A 15,109-nucleotide genomic window follows, 5' to 3' on the forward strand; every position below is an offset into this window, starting at 1 on the left:
TTTTTCTGCATTTACTCTGTCAGTGCGCCCCAGGGTGGCTGTGGCTACAATGTGGCTTGCCATCACCAGTGTGTGAATGTGTGTGTGAATGGGTGAATGACTGGATGTGTAAAGCGCTTTGGGGTCCTTAGGGACTAGTAAAGCGCTATATAAATGCAGGCCATTTACCATTTACAGTCAGACTATGAACTAGAAAGACTGGCAGATGGAACGAGGTGCACTGCGCACAACAGGGCGAAGTGAACGTTTAACAACCACCAAGCATCACCTTTGTGCTGCACTAGAGCAGCAGTCCCCAACCCCCGGGTACCGGTCCGTGAGTCGTTTGGTACCGGGCCGCGAGAGTTGAGACTCGAGTGTGAATTTATGGTTTTCAGGATTTTTATCGTTAACTCTGTTTCCCTGGGTCTTTCCCGTGTTGTAGTTGTGTCTTATTTTGAAATAAATATTTACGCATTACCATAGTGACCAGAGAGCATTAAGGGGCAGAGAGGAGGATGTTACTCTCAGTGTTGGCACATTTCAGGAGGACGCTGCTAATAAAGTTACACAATTACACAGTGAATTCGTGTTTATTATTATATTTACAAAATACCACAGTTTTCGTCTTGGTCGTATCATTTTATTTTGTTGTATTTATCCGCGACACCTTAAAAGCCGGTCCGTGAAAATATTGTCTGACATTAAACCGGTCCGTGGTGTAAAAAAAGGTTCGGGACCGCTGGACTAGAAGGTCCAAGTTTTTCAGTTTCTTTTTTCTCAAGCTTTTCCGAGCACAGAGCAGTGAGTATCGCACACTGCCGCTGTTTGTTTCTACACGTGTTCCCAGAAGTTGGTCCCTGCTTGCTGCTGACATTGGTCGTCTAAAACAGCACAGCTATCATCAGGCACCAACACGTAGTCCGTCATGTGTCTTGGACAAATCCTTACGAGAATCTGAGGCTCTAATCGCCTCCAACGTTATCCTTTATTATTATTTGATATGTTTTAGGTACGATGCTTTCGTATGATAACCACTAAACGTGGATGACGTATAAAACTTCCCGAGATAATCATGAGGAAAGCACTCAGGCTTTTCTTCCGATATGGTTAGCACGCTGCGACATATTTATATTACTCGCATAAACCTGTCCTATGGGCGGTTTTTGCTAAGCCTGCAGTGCTTTGTAAAATTCTTCATTCTGTAATTATCTTTAGTATAACAAAATTCCTTAGCAGATACAAATTTCAGTGACCGTCAAGTTTTGTACAGGCAACATATGTTGTCACACTGGAAACAAACGGAGACATCATCGCATTCTCAGGGCGATGAATATGAAAACTTAAAGACATGGCTTAAAAAAGATATAGATGTTAATAACTGCAATGTTGTTGAAAAACTTTTCTTTAGATTGGCCCACCATTAAGGAGATACATACAGATATATGCTCAGATCATTAAGAACATTATACAAAATGTCATTATTACATTTTGTATAAAAGTTAGTGTACTTTCTATAAAGACACCTCAGCAAATAGGATTGTGCCAGCCTGTTTTTATGTGCATCTTTTGCACATGAGACAAACTGACTGGAAATGTTTGTGATTTGTGGAAATTTTTCTTCTTTTAAAAATCACTTTACATTTGATCGAGTTGAAAAAGTTTGAGCATCAAAACAAACAAAAGAAACTTGCTTATTCAGCATTTTCATCATTTGAATAAACCTAAAATAGTTTTACCAAGTATTTCCCAGAACAATTCACACATTTTTACCAACATTGCTAAATGCTTAATGGGAAACGGTGTGGTTCTCATATCTCTTTTCTACACAGAGTACTCAGACTGCTTACATTTGTCTCACCATGAAAGAAACTGTGCTGGGTTGGTAAGCTGATAGCGTAGCTGGTTTCGGTCACCAGTACACGTCTGTCTAATTGTACTGTATCAGGTACTCGGGGTAGATCTGGTGCTTCTCAAACACCACAAATATGGTGGGGTCCATTACATCATCTACACAGCTGTCATAGAGGTTTATGTCCCCTCCGTCTTTTGAAGGAGGTTGGCAATAATCGAAGGACCCTTTGGTGTAGTCTCCCACCAGCACCCGTGAGATGAACATGGCTCTGACATCAGTGTCACCGGTGTGGTCGTGGGAATATTTGGCATCGCGGGCAAAGTAACTACCTGTGTTTAGACACCAAAAGGTACAATTGTGAAAAAATGTATTTGTGGGGAAGGACACTGGTAAACATGCAGAGGCAATTACTGGGTGAAAAATCGATGTTTTCCATGAGAATAACTTCACAGGACTCACGGTGTCACAAAGATGAGAATGGCAGGAGTTTTTGCTTTTTAAATGTATGGTGAACATATGCTGAATAACCAATAACTATTTCTTCCACTCACCTTTGCCATAAGCCATTCCATGAGTTCTGCAGTCAAAGTTGTTGTGGCAGATGGTGTTTACAGATTTGGAGTCAGTGCCATGAAAAAGCCGTAGTTCAGGCACATCTCTCCCTCGGTTTTTGGTCCTCATCTGATTCTTCTGCCTTGAAAAAGGAGACAGGAAACTAATTAAACCAAGCTGTGAATCACGGTTTTGTGTCTTTGAGCCTGTGTTTTAAGTTTTTTTATGTTTTGAGTTTTCTGTGAGCTCATGATTTGTTCTTTTGGATGTTGAGACGCAGTTTATGTTCTAGCTCTGTATTCACTTTCAATATATTATTGTTTCCCAAGGCATTCCCATTAGGTTATGTAATCTTTAGTCATCATCTTTTATGATCCTATCCCGTCTCCCCAGTCAGTCATGTCTCCATGTTCCCGTCACTGTGTCAAGTTCACATGTCTTAGGCTACGTTCACACTGCAGGCGAAAGCGCATCAAATCAGATTTCTTTGACCCTATGCGACTCATATCCGATGATGGTATGACATTCTGAACAGCACAAATCCGATATTTTCAAATCCGATCTGGGTCACTTTCATATGTGGTACTGAATCCGATACATATCCGATGTTTTAGAAAGCGACTGCTGTTTGAACGGTCATGTCGCATTAAATCCGTCTTTTACATCACTGACACAAGACAGATGCCAATTATCAGCGCTGGAGAAGCGCCCGATAAGACATCGCGAACGCTTCCTGGCCATCCAGTGTAGATGTCAGTGAAACTGTTGGGAAGACAACGTGAACATTTTATTTTTACTGTATTTTCTGCAGATTCTGACAGAAATCTGCAACTATCCTTTGAAGCACCGCTCCTCTAAAACAGCAATAAGGATAATTATTAGGTTTCTTACATTATTATGTAAATAACAGAATAATTTAAAGCAAAAATTGGGAAACATAAAGTCCAAAGTCTTTATATTAAGGGCCATCAGTCAAACAATATTGTTTGCTCTGGGTCTAAACAGAGCACGTTGTGTGTGACGTCTTCTTTTGCGCATGCGGGCCGCTTTGAGCGTTCACACTAGAGCGCGTTTGCTGTTGCATTTTATTTGTAGTGTGAACAAGCAGACAAAAAAATCGGATTTGATCAAAAAATCGGAATTGAGCATTAAGACCTGCAGTGTGAACGTAGCCTTAGTCTGTGTCTATGTGGTCTGAGTCTCCCTTTGTTCTCATGGTTGTGTTCTCCTCCACAGTATATTTTACTACATATAATGTCCCCATAGTTCACATTATATCTGGAAGAAAACAAGCCATGAAATTTTGGGAAGTCTTTGTAGATCTCCAAGGTAACACTGGGGTAAGGGACCAGATCCAGGCAAGGATATAAAGAAAAAGTAGAGAAAAAGTCAGAAAGTCCGCATGCTAGTAGTAGAAATTGTGTAAAAGATGGTGATGGTGTTGAAAAGTAACACCACTGCGGCCACCTTAAAGCTCTACATTTTTATAATCTCCAGCAGGGGGCGAAAAGTTGAAAAAAGTGGTCAGTTTATTGAAATGCATGAAAAAAGATCTCAGTTCATTTTTGACTTTATTAAATATTTTCCTATTGGGTTGATTTTCTCCATTAATAGTTTTAAGTCTACTTTATACAACATGAGTTTTGTAAATGATGATGTCACTTTATCAGACAGGAGGTGGCTACCTGCAATCATGCATATTAATTGGATGTCAGTACTTACAACTGAAAGGCCTCCCAAAGACTTTGGTTCTGAATTCTCTCAATGTTGATGATATCAAAGTTTCTCATGGTTTTACAGAAAAGAGCTTCAACCTCCTTAAATTCTCCTGAGCTGCTTTGGAGGGAGATCCGCTGTAAGAAAACAGAGAAACATAGAAAATGTTCAGTCACAATAACACTGAACAAAAACAAGCTGTGATCACAATTTTAAAAAAGGCCATCATCAAACACAGACACAGAAAGAATTATTAACATTTTCTTTTAGTTCAGTTTCTAAACAACACTTTTTTATCTCTGCTTTGGTCTCCACCAACTGCTGAAGGAAATATCTGTCTTTTTCGCCAAATACTTTATTATGTTCCATTTAGCTAACACAGCATCTTTGCTGGCTGAAGAAAGTGATAATCAGGCTGTGCTAATGTAAGACACTTTTCAAATGTTGTTCAAAAAAACAAAGAAATGAAAAAACCAGCAGATATCTCGCAACACTGAAATCATTGACTGTCTTTTCCTTTGAAAACATTGTTGCCAATGCTTTTTTCAGTTCAAACCATATTGTTTTAAAAGTTTTTTTTCTTACCAAACACCTCATTGTACAAATCTGTAGCTTTTTTTGAAAATTAAAAATACAAAGTCTTATATCAGAATAAATTGAGACATTGAGTTTTCAGCAGCTGTACTAAAGAAAGTTGACTCCTAAAATCTGCATACATGTGAAAAACGACCATCCCGTCCACATTTTGTTAAAAATTACACTGTGAAGACAAACAATAAGAAATATTAGGTGAGCAGCTCAATTACTCAACGATGTTTACATTTAGAAATGACCTAAGCTTGACTGTGAGCTAAACTAATGGAGAAAAATTATATTTTTTAATATTTGTTGGTTTTCACAGTACCGAATATCCTGTTTCAGGGATCTGTCTCTTCTCCCAGTTGTCCGGTATTGGGCCGACATTTTGAATCACAGGCCTTCTGCAAACAGAAATGATAAGGAATGCTTTCATTATTGTTTGTTTTAAAACCCCAAAACACATTTATAGTTATGTCAGTACTGAAATTAATTAAAATTCAAATTGAAATTTTCCCCATCAAAAGCCATAATAACAATAGTAATATTTTTTTACTTGATTTTTTATTTTTCATTTATTATTATCATTATTATTATTATTATTATTATTATTATTATTATTATTATTATTGCAAATTCATTAAAAAACAACCAACACAAACTTAAGAATTTAGATTTATGTCTGAGGCTGCAATTTTTGGATCACAATGATTTGTTTCACAGTAGAGCACAGAGAACATGTTGAATGTTTAAAACTGGAAAAACTGTACCGTCATAAGAAAAAAATCAGTTCACTGTGTAGCATCCCCTCTCTTTTCTAACAACAGTCCATAAATGTCTGAGACCAGCTGCAGGACTTTTGACAGAGAGATGCTCAACAGTCCTATTTTTAATGCAGTGCCACTTGAGTGCTCAAAGATCTCTGGCATCAACTAGTGATTTCTGGCCTTCACACTTGCGCACAGAGATTTTTCCAAATAAAGTCTTTGTAGATCTCCAAGGTAATACTGTGGTAAGGTCAAGATACAGGAAAAGGAAAGTATATAAAACCATATGTAGAGCTTTGATTGTCTCAATGAGAAGAGTAAACTGAACAAGAAAATGAATTCTCCTCCCCAAAGGGAATTGGAATGAATTTCTCAGATGTAAGAACACCACAGAGAAGAAGCTGATCATTCTGACATCAGGCTAATTTTTTAAAAACAGGGGTCTGAAAACCTTCTGCTGCGGCTGTTTTTGGGATGACGTACCTGACTTTCTTTGTTAGGACATCTACAGCAGAGACAAACCGTGGCCGTCTGCACACAAGCGTCTTCATGCCAGTAAGTTTGTTTGTCTGCATCATGTCTGATGGGTAACAAAAAAAACCATAAATAAAAGTTTAAACTTATGCAATGATCATAACACCACTTTTAAAACAAAGGAATCAGCGATCAGATACAGTTTCTATATTCTTTGTTTACCCTGGAAACTGAGTGAATACGAGTGTGAACCAGCAGTAAACTCCACAACGTCTTTATTATTGCCCAGGAACAACTTCTCCAGCTTTGTGCTGTTGATGTCTGCTGCTTCATGTCCACCAATCTGCAAAGTACAAAAGGCAAGCAGGTTTTTAAACACATAACAAACCTGAATTTCCATATGAACAATAAATAGTTGGGAAGCAAAAGAATATTGTCTAAAGAGCTTGTAATATTATAAAGGTCTCAAGGTAGATATTCCCAAGTTAGCATAGCCACAATTATGAAAACAGTAACATTTGATTTGGCAGAGTCGTCACGCTGGACGTCCTTCCTCACCGAGCTCATTTATGTGGCGCCCATCTGGCATGGCTTGGGACTTGTGAACCCCTGACACTAGATTTGTGTTTCAAACTATCAAACTAGGAATCTTTTGGATGTCAGGTACCTGTGTTAACGACCACACCTGGAGCCTTAAGAGTTTAAAAAATTTGATTCTAGGTTGCAGACATTTTGTATGAAAATGGAAGAAAAGCAAAGCTATAGTGTATTCATGTGGTTGGTAGCATGTAATTCTTCCTCTCGCCTGTAAATCAAAGGTAAGTGACTGCTTATTTTAGGATTAAAAATCTCAACAGCTTTTTCATTCAGAATAGAGTTAATGATGGTGCTTATTTCAGTTCTATCCTCAAAAATTCAATGCTTGAATTCTTTTGCTTGAAATGAGAGGAATAAATTTGGCAGGTAAAAGATTAAAGATTAAGAGATGAGCTGTAAATAGGAGAATAGAGCAAGGAAAAAAAATAACCATGAAACAAATAAATCAAGAAAGCCAAAATAAAAAAAATAACAAAGCACGCTGGGCCACAGCCAGTGTAACTCAAACTGCTGAGAAATATCATGATCTTAATTTATTTTAAGAGTAAATCTCTGCCAGCTTCACTTCGTTCTCCTTTGTGTACATCATTTATTGCAGTTTAAATGTAATATTACAGATCAGCTCCACCTGCTCTTCATGCTGAGGCACGCCGTCAGCGTGGATATAAAACTCTGACCTGCTGCAGCTATTTTTCCATGTTTGTTCACTGTTTCACAAAAATATGAGTCAGGAACTACTTCACCATTACACCCCTCCTAAGACGTGGAGTTACTCATGGCAAAGACTTTAACCTTTGGTTTGTTAAAAAGATCAGAAAGTGTAAACTCTGAATGGCTGCAACGTCAAAATTAAATGGTAGTGGAAAATGATTTACTTTACCTCCCTCCAACGGGCCAGAGCTATACGAAAATTTAATGATGTTTATATTACATGATGATGTCAGTCTGTTTTGTTGTCATTGTGATGTTGTGCATCGTACTGACAAAATAAAGTGTGTTGTACCGCTCTACCAAGTCCTAATATTGTCTTTTTCTCAACAACATGAAAATTTAAAATACAATAACAATAATGTTGTTACTCACAGTGGACACAAACATGTTCCACTTCTCAAACTCATCCTGCCAGTACCAAAGCCACTCGGTGGTGTGGATGAAGGTCGGCTCAGTCACCGAGTTTTCTGTCGTGAGCCGACGCACCTTCTTCAGTCCACAGGTCATCGTGTCAAAGTGCACGGCTGGGCTGGTGCTACTGCAGACAGACAATTAAGAAGGTATTAAAACAACATTTTTTGAATCCACTGCCAGCTGTGTACTGTACAGTACCGGGGTGGGTGGGGGGGTCTGCACTGATTTGTATGTCGCTGAGTGAAATAGGTTTTTGATCTGGAAGCAAAATGTTTCTCCAACGTATTCGTTGGAGAAACCCTTCCTGCAAACACAGCATTAAGACATTTCTTGTAGTTGGTCATCAGGTTTGCACACATCACCGAGCGATTTTACACCACTCCTTTTTACAGAAACTCTTTAAATCCTTCAGGTTCTTGGGTGCCACTCAATAACTCAAAGCTTCAGCTCCCTCCACAGATTCTCTATAGGACAGGTCTGGAGACTGTCTAGGCTGCTCCATGACCTTTGCTCTTCTTTAGCCACTTCTTTGTTGACTTGGTATGTTTTAGGTCACTGTCATGCTGGAAAATCCGTCCATTCAGTCTGCACGCTGCGGGAAGGAAGTTCTCTTTCAAGATTGTACGGTGCATGGCTCTGTCCATTTGGGATGGGAATTGATAAGAATTTAGCGATATCCGATTCCATGATTGATATCACTTATCATTTCTTCTTGGGTTTTCATTGGCTCTGCTTTGAGTCACCACCATCTCTAAGCAGCATAGCAAAGACATTACATTCATGGAAGTTAATTGCATGCTGTGTGGTCAAATGTTTGTGCATGTTGGAGGGATTTCCCATCTTTCTTGTGATCAGTTTTGTGGTCATTATTCAAAAAACGTAAAAATGTAAAAATGTATTACACAAATTACACAAAACCCCTTTTTAAAATAATGCAGTATATAACCTAATTACACCAGGGAAGTACAAACCTTAGGCTACAGTCCAGCACACCAACACAAATCATGATGACACGAGGACACACATATCATCCTTGTCATAGTATTTAGGTCTAACAAAAAGCTGCCAACACAAAGCAAAGATGAAAACCAGCACAAAGCGCGATCGCCATGGTGATTCTACTTTAGAAACATGAACAGGTAGAAAGAGAGACTGCAACCTGACTGCTCATTAGTTTGTTACTTGTTGAAGTTCAGGCTCTGGCTGATGGGCAGCGGCTTTAACATTACTTTGGATTCTTGGCTAGCTTAGTCTTAGCATGCACTCTGTGCAAAGAGCCAAAGTTGTGTTACCACCATAGTGCAGTTGTTTCTGTCCTAGATGCAGTTTCCACTTTACCATCATGCTCTTGTCTGTTTTTTGGTGCAATAAGAATAAAAGGACAGTCCATATCCAGGCTATAGACTGCGCCACTATTTTCCTCCAACACACAAACTGAAATCAGCTGATCTGGACAGCAGGGAACTGGTTCTCTACAAGAATTTGATCCTAACTCTCAAACCTACTATGCATTGGAACCTCATTCTGGGGAACTCATTTTGAACGCTTAGCAGAAAACAGCAGCAAAACATGTTCCCACCTCCGCGCTTGACTGTGGTAATAGTGTTCTTTGGCTCATACTCAGCATTTCTCTTCTGCCAAACATGGTGGCCAAAGAGATCGACTGACTGACCACAACACTTTCTCCCAAGCCTTCTCTCAATCATGAAGATGTTCACTTGCAAATTCAAGACGGACCCGTACATGTCTCTTCTTGAGCAGGTGGACCTTAAGGTCTTAAATTCTGCTTTATACACAGTTGAGATCAGGAGTAATGGTAATTAACTGGTTAATAGATTGATTGTGATTTGTATTCTGTAAACAGCTTCATCTTCTCTGCCTTGTCCCAAAGCTGTTGTTGACTCCCTGAACTGTTGTTGGAAATTCATGTCAACTCAATGTGCTTAACACTGAACATAAAAATATAAAAACCTGGTCACCAAACCACAACCACCACACTCCACACAGCTTCCTGTGACACTGAGGGAGACAGCGTTCTGGCTGCCATGTCAGTGATCAAATCCTTATTTCACTCAGCGACATGCAGGTCAAACAACTTCTCTGTGATATGTTGATATTCTATCTGCTTCCATTAAAATGAGTAACTAACATAAAACTACCATAAAATTCTGTTCATTTCATTTTAAGTGAGCAAACTTACAAATTCAGCAAAGAATCAAATATTTTATTTTAATATTTATCCAGAGCGCTGCGCCTGAAACCACCGTACTGTAGCGTCCCTCCAACAGGAGACAGAGACGGTCGGTATCCCGTCTACCAGCTGTTCATTAGGAACAGTAACACAGTCTGCTGTGGGCTGTAGACAACGCCAAAACAAAGAGAGCGCTCCCTGAAGAATAAAAACAATCCCTCTGTCTTCTCTTGAACTTGTGCTCCTTTTTCCCCCCTACACACACACACACACACACACACACACGCACACTCACACACGCATGCTCCATAACTCCCACCCCCATACATACACTCTCAGCCAACCACAAGCATGTTCTCCTACAGACTCTCTGTCTAATATGATCGACAGGCTTAACAGCCTCTAGACTATTACACCTTCAAGGACACTCAGTAAATCACATCATTGCATGTGTGGAGCAACTCTGTCATAGCTGTGTGACAAATCTGAACACAATAACGCTGAAGACACAACAATCAAATTAACTTGCAATCCAGTTTGTTACAATAATAAAAAAAACCCTCATACTAACATCACAGAGAGCCAGCGCTTTCTAAAACCAAAGCTTTCTGAAGCATTTTACCTTCAAAAAATATGGAAACGCACAAAACTTTTATATAAAATGTGAGATGGCTGAGTTGAAGAATAAATGTAAGTACCTGTATGAGTTACTGGGGTCACAGTAGTCTCGCTCAATTGTCTCATTATCGGGCAAATCAGTCCACTGGTGTCCCTCTTGGACCTGCCATCGGTACGGCATCTTGTCATGAGCTTTAAAACATCGATCTAAGAAGAAAGACAGCTGATCAAAGTCAAGAAAGAGCTACATTAAAGCCTCAAACACTTAATAACCATGACTTTCTCACCTTGATGTTTGCAGTGACCTTTAATGAAGTACATGCAGATCTCTGTTTTATCTGAAAGAAACAAGAAATATTTCACAGGCTTCATTCAGACAGCAGTTTTAGTTCATCTCCCCACAGAAGTGTTTTCAGCTGTTGTTTACCTCTGGCGGGCCTCTGTCTATTGTTCTGCCATTCTCCGCCTTTAGCAGCTACATCACTGACAGCAGCGTGAATGTCACTTAAGGAACGAGTATTTTGAAAAAGCCGATGGTTGCCCCTGTTGCCGCCTCTCCCTCTAAAAGGCACTGCAGCTTTTTTTGGACGCCATGTCCGGTTTTGGCTTACGTCATTTTCGCTGCTCGCATCGTTGTCGCTAGTGGCGGCAGAGATGTCACTAGTGGGAGAGTTTTCATCGTCGCTTTCATTCAGTCCATCGCTGTACAGGTCAAGGGCGTCAATGTTTGCAGCAATGTCACTAAGTGAACAGGCTTGATTCTGCACCGGGCGACTGCTGTGGCTTCCTCGGTTTCCCCTAAAGCCCCTGTTGCCCCAAGTACCTCTACCACCTCTGCTGAGCTGATGGCCACCTCTCCCTCTGCCTCTCTGACTTTGTTGGCCATGGTCATTGACTCGAGCCAGCCTCAAAGCCTGTTTATTTGCATAAGCAGCCTTCAAGGACCGAAAGAGTGTGTCAGGTACGCCTCTAGCTTGCAAAGCTTTGAATGGCTGTGGAGCAGTAAAATCGTGGTTCTTCCAGCAGCTGCATTCACGGCTGATGTAGTTCTCACAGATGTGGAGCCTCTTGCAACCATCACCATCCTGACACCTGCCGAACTCTCCATCACCGTTGTTGTAGTCGTGGCATATCTGGTGGAAAGAGGAAAAGATGAAACGTGAAGGTGGTTATAATCACAGACTGTGAATCAAACCTGGATTATAATCATACGTTCTATCTAAACGCCGTCTGACATTCCTGTTTGTTTTGTTGTTGTTTTGACTTTAAAAAGGCATTGTACGTATAAGTGGTATAAATAAGTAAGACAGGAAACACGATAAACGGCTGAGAGCACAAGCTTGATTTGAATCAGTTTAGGTCATTTTGTCATAAACTTCTAAAAAAAACAGGTAAATTCAAGGGGAGATGCAACCATTTGAATCTCCCCCTGCTGACCAATAAACAAAATGCAGGCATTTAAAGAACTTTCTATTCATTTAACACAGTGGTGCCCAAACTTTTTTTTCTAGGCCCCCATTTGTTTTACAAGAAAACGGAATTCGTCACGCAACGTGAAACGTATGCGCCTTTTTTCACTTTACGCTGTGCGCCACGTTATTGTTTACATGAGATGAATTTCTACAATGGTGGATGGAGACAAAATACTGTCACTGTTAATCTGACTATCTGCAGTTTTTACACGCTTACATTTACACACGCAGTTACTGTCCCTCCGTTTAGAAAGGCAGAGGCGTCAATGGTGTAATTATTTTACGTGTAGTTGTTTTTTTCCTGTGTAATAATATTCAACATTGTTATCAATAGCTAAATTTAAAAAACAAAAAAACCCAAACATTTTTCAAGAAAAACACTTTCAATTCATTTAAAAAACAAAAGTAACATGTTAGTGGAAAGAACAACGGGTGTGGCATTGTGTCGTAGGAATGCAAAGTAGACTGACTCGTCTGGTTCATGCTGTGTGTGTTGTTAGACTTACATCAGGAAGAACTGTGTAGTCACTCTGCAGCAGCAGGGTGCACAGCTCTTCCCGGCTCAGGCTCTCCAGCTCATGCTCCCTCAGAAGTCTTTGGTTATGATCAGACGTCAGCTCATGGGAGAAGCTGCAGCCCCTCCTGTTATAACAGAATCCATACAGCTGAGTCATGACTGTAAGTGCTCAGTAAAAGAAAAAAACCAATAATGACAACAACAACAACAAAGCTGTCGTGTACGCCATGGGTTATCTTTCTGGTAGAAAGTCCGTTTGCAAGTCAAAAGACAGCCTGATAACTCATGGACAGAATTATATGAAAGTCAAGTTCAGCGTTTTGGGAAAAATGTTTAGCAGGATTAGCCCAATAAAAGGTTTGATGTACAGCTGGGTAGAGCTAGCATCCATTTAACTTTGAAGACTCAGACAATCCCTAAATAAGCTCTGTTTATTTACTTTAAGTCCAGTATATTTACCTGAGCTGAGTGAACTGACAGAATCCGCTGAAGAGGAAGTTTTTACACAGGTGCAGACCCCTGCATGTCCCCGGGCAGTCCTTGGCTCTGCAAAGTCTCAGGCGGGTCCTGGCCACCACCTTCGGCTGTCCGTTTGGACAACAACGAGCAAATTTCTCTTGGTTAGAAATGATCTCGGACACCTTAGTGCGATCGCCGGAAAACAGATTATATACTAAATCCTCAGTGTTGACTGCTCCTTGACCGGCGCAGATCATTCTCAGTATTTCTGTCTCCATCGTGTCCGAGCTCTGCCTGCGTTTCCTTCCACCTGTGAGACCAAACCGCAGCTTGACGACAGCGGCCGCTGGTTTCATGGGAGGAGGAAAACTTCGGTATTATTTCTGATGATTGGAAAGCGAAACTGAACTATTTTCATCCGGGGTTGAAGCTGTAATTCTGCTGATTTCCACTTGGGGTCATCACCGCGCTGTATGACCTCCATACACCTCGACTGAAAATGGAAAGAAAGGCTTACTCTTGCTTCACAGCTGAAACATGTCCAGTAATGAAAACACACGGCGTCACAATGCGTCTATGGCTCTGTGGATGTGTCCTTGCGCAACAGCGCCTCTCCTGATATCTCCTGATATCTCCTGTACACTCGAGACTGTGCTGGGCTATAGAGCAAACTCTTGTGACACGTATGGATGGGCCATTGCGAAGGAACTGGATTAACTGTATTTTTAAACAGTGTGTAATCATATATTTTACTCATATCTTATCTAGTCATTATAAAAATATAACAGGTAGTCCAAGTACTACTGACCAATCATGTGTAATCATGATAATGAGCACGGTGTGGTCTGCTGGGGCAGCAGCATCTCTGCTGGGGACAGGAAGAGACTGAAGAGGCTGATCAGAAGGGCCAGCTCTGTTCTAGGATGCCCTCTGGACCCAGTGGAGGTGGTGAGTGACAGGAGAGTGGCGGCTAAGCTGTCATCCCTGTTGGACAACATCTCCCACCCCATGCAGGAGACTCTGACAGCACTGAGCAGCTCCTTCAGTGGGAGACTGCGGCACCCACGGTGTGGGACGGAGAGATTTCGCAGGTCTTTCCTCCCCACTGCTGTCAGACTCTACAACATGGTCTCTGCAGATGACCACACATGTGCAGACAGACACACACAAACATCCAACACACCATGATAGCCCTCGCCCACTCTCCCTTATATGCAATATTATGTGCAATACCATGTGAACATTTTTTCCTACTATAACAGAGCATTTTATTCTATTTTGTTGGTACTTTATTCTGTTGTATAGTATGTTATTCTATCTTATCCTATTCTATTGTGTTTTTCTTAACATTTACTGCTCATAAAGTTGTACTTTCTGCCGGGACCAAAAAATTCCCACATGTGGGACTAATAAAGGTTTATCTTATCTTATCTTAAGCCTACTCCGGAAGGAGTTTCAAATGGAGAGCTAAAGAGGAAGGTAATATACAGAATGCAATATCCAAACCATCACCATCTAACAGTAATTTTTCTTTTTATAAACTTTTTTTACCTGCACTTATACTGTGAACTAGAAACACTGGCACAAGGAACAAGCAGACACGAATGATTGTTGGCCACACCAGAAGCCCCAGAACACAGTGGCCATTTCCCTGAGAGGCTGCTGTGTTCACATTACTAGTAAGCTAAGCTGGCGTCAGCTTCTCTTAGTGCTACAGTGGTAGGGTTGAGTATGAGCCAGCCATATTCTTTTTATGTCAAAGCCCAGGTAAGATGGACGCTAATGTTTTTGCAGAATCAAACTCAAAGTAATGTGAGTACTTCCAACGCTGCATGGTCGCACTCTCTCCCGAGCTCCATATTATCCATTCTTGATCTACACACGTCTGTTGCTGCCACAGACGTCACGCGCTCGTATGACACTCTCACAAATAAAATCACGGTTCAGTAACACAGTAGCGCTTACAGGATTTAGCAGTAATCTAATTACCTTTTTACAATAGTAATATCGTACTTTACTCATTACTTGAAAAAAGGAATCGGATTACAGTAACGCGTTACTGGTGTAGTTACTTGTAAAGCGTTACTGCCCATCCCTGGTCACCTGTAGGTTATTATTATAGCTCATAACAATCTGACAGGCTGATATTTTGCCCTCATATCAAGTTTTAAGGAAACTTCTATGTGTTTGACTCCAACAGCAGCAGTGTGC

At 40.6% G+C, this 15,109-nt stretch overlaps 1 protein-coding gene across 3 annotated transcripts in view; it reads right to left on the reverse strand.

Annotated features, from left to right (window-relative positions):
* The window catches only part of LOC100711295 (poly [ADP-ribose] polymerase 12), a 69,361-nt gene that overhangs the window by 15,514 nt on the left and 38,738 nt on the right, over positions 1-15,109 (reverse strand). Inside the window, exons 1-12 of one of the 3 annotated variants that reach the window (XM_019346682.2) lie at positions 12,899-13,445; positions 12,429-12,564; positions 10,878-11,583; positions 10,738-10,788; positions 10,531-10,657; positions 7,600-7,765; positions 6,142-6,262; positions 5,929-6,025; positions 5,007-5,082; positions 4,109-4,239; positions 2,386-2,528; positions 662-2,163 (exon numbers count right to left, since the gene is read on the reverse strand). The exons of 1 other annotated variant lie outside the window; for it this stretch is intronic. In XM_019346682.2, coding sequence (XP_019202227.1) covers positions 1,910-2,163; positions 2,386-2,528; positions 4,109-4,239; positions 5,007-5,082; positions 5,929-6,025; positions 6,142-6,262; positions 7,600-7,765; positions 10,531-10,657; positions 10,738-10,788; positions 10,878-11,583; positions 12,429-12,564; positions 12,899-13,254 — 2,364 coding nt within the window. In that variant the 5' untranslated portion in view covers positions 13,255-13,445 and the 3' untranslated portion in view covers positions 662-1,909. Of the gene's footprint in view, positions 1-661; positions 2,164-2,385; positions 2,529-4,108; positions 4,240-5,006; positions 5,083-5,928; positions 6,026-6,141; positions 6,263-7,599; positions 7,766-10,530; positions 10,658-10,737; positions 10,789-10,877; positions 11,584-12,428; positions 12,565-12,898; positions 13,446-15,109 lie in introns of those variants that run through there. One more of the 3 variants, XM_019346677.2, reaches the window with a different exon arrangement.

The sequence above is a fragment of the Oreochromis niloticus genome, linkage group LG17, assembly GCF_001858045.2.
Source record: "Oreochromis niloticus isolate F11D_XX linkage group LG17, O_niloticus_UMD_NMBU, whole genome shotgun sequence".
NCBI lineage: Eukaryota > Metazoa > Chordata > Actinopteri > Cichliformes > Cichlidae > Oreochromis > Oreochromis niloticus.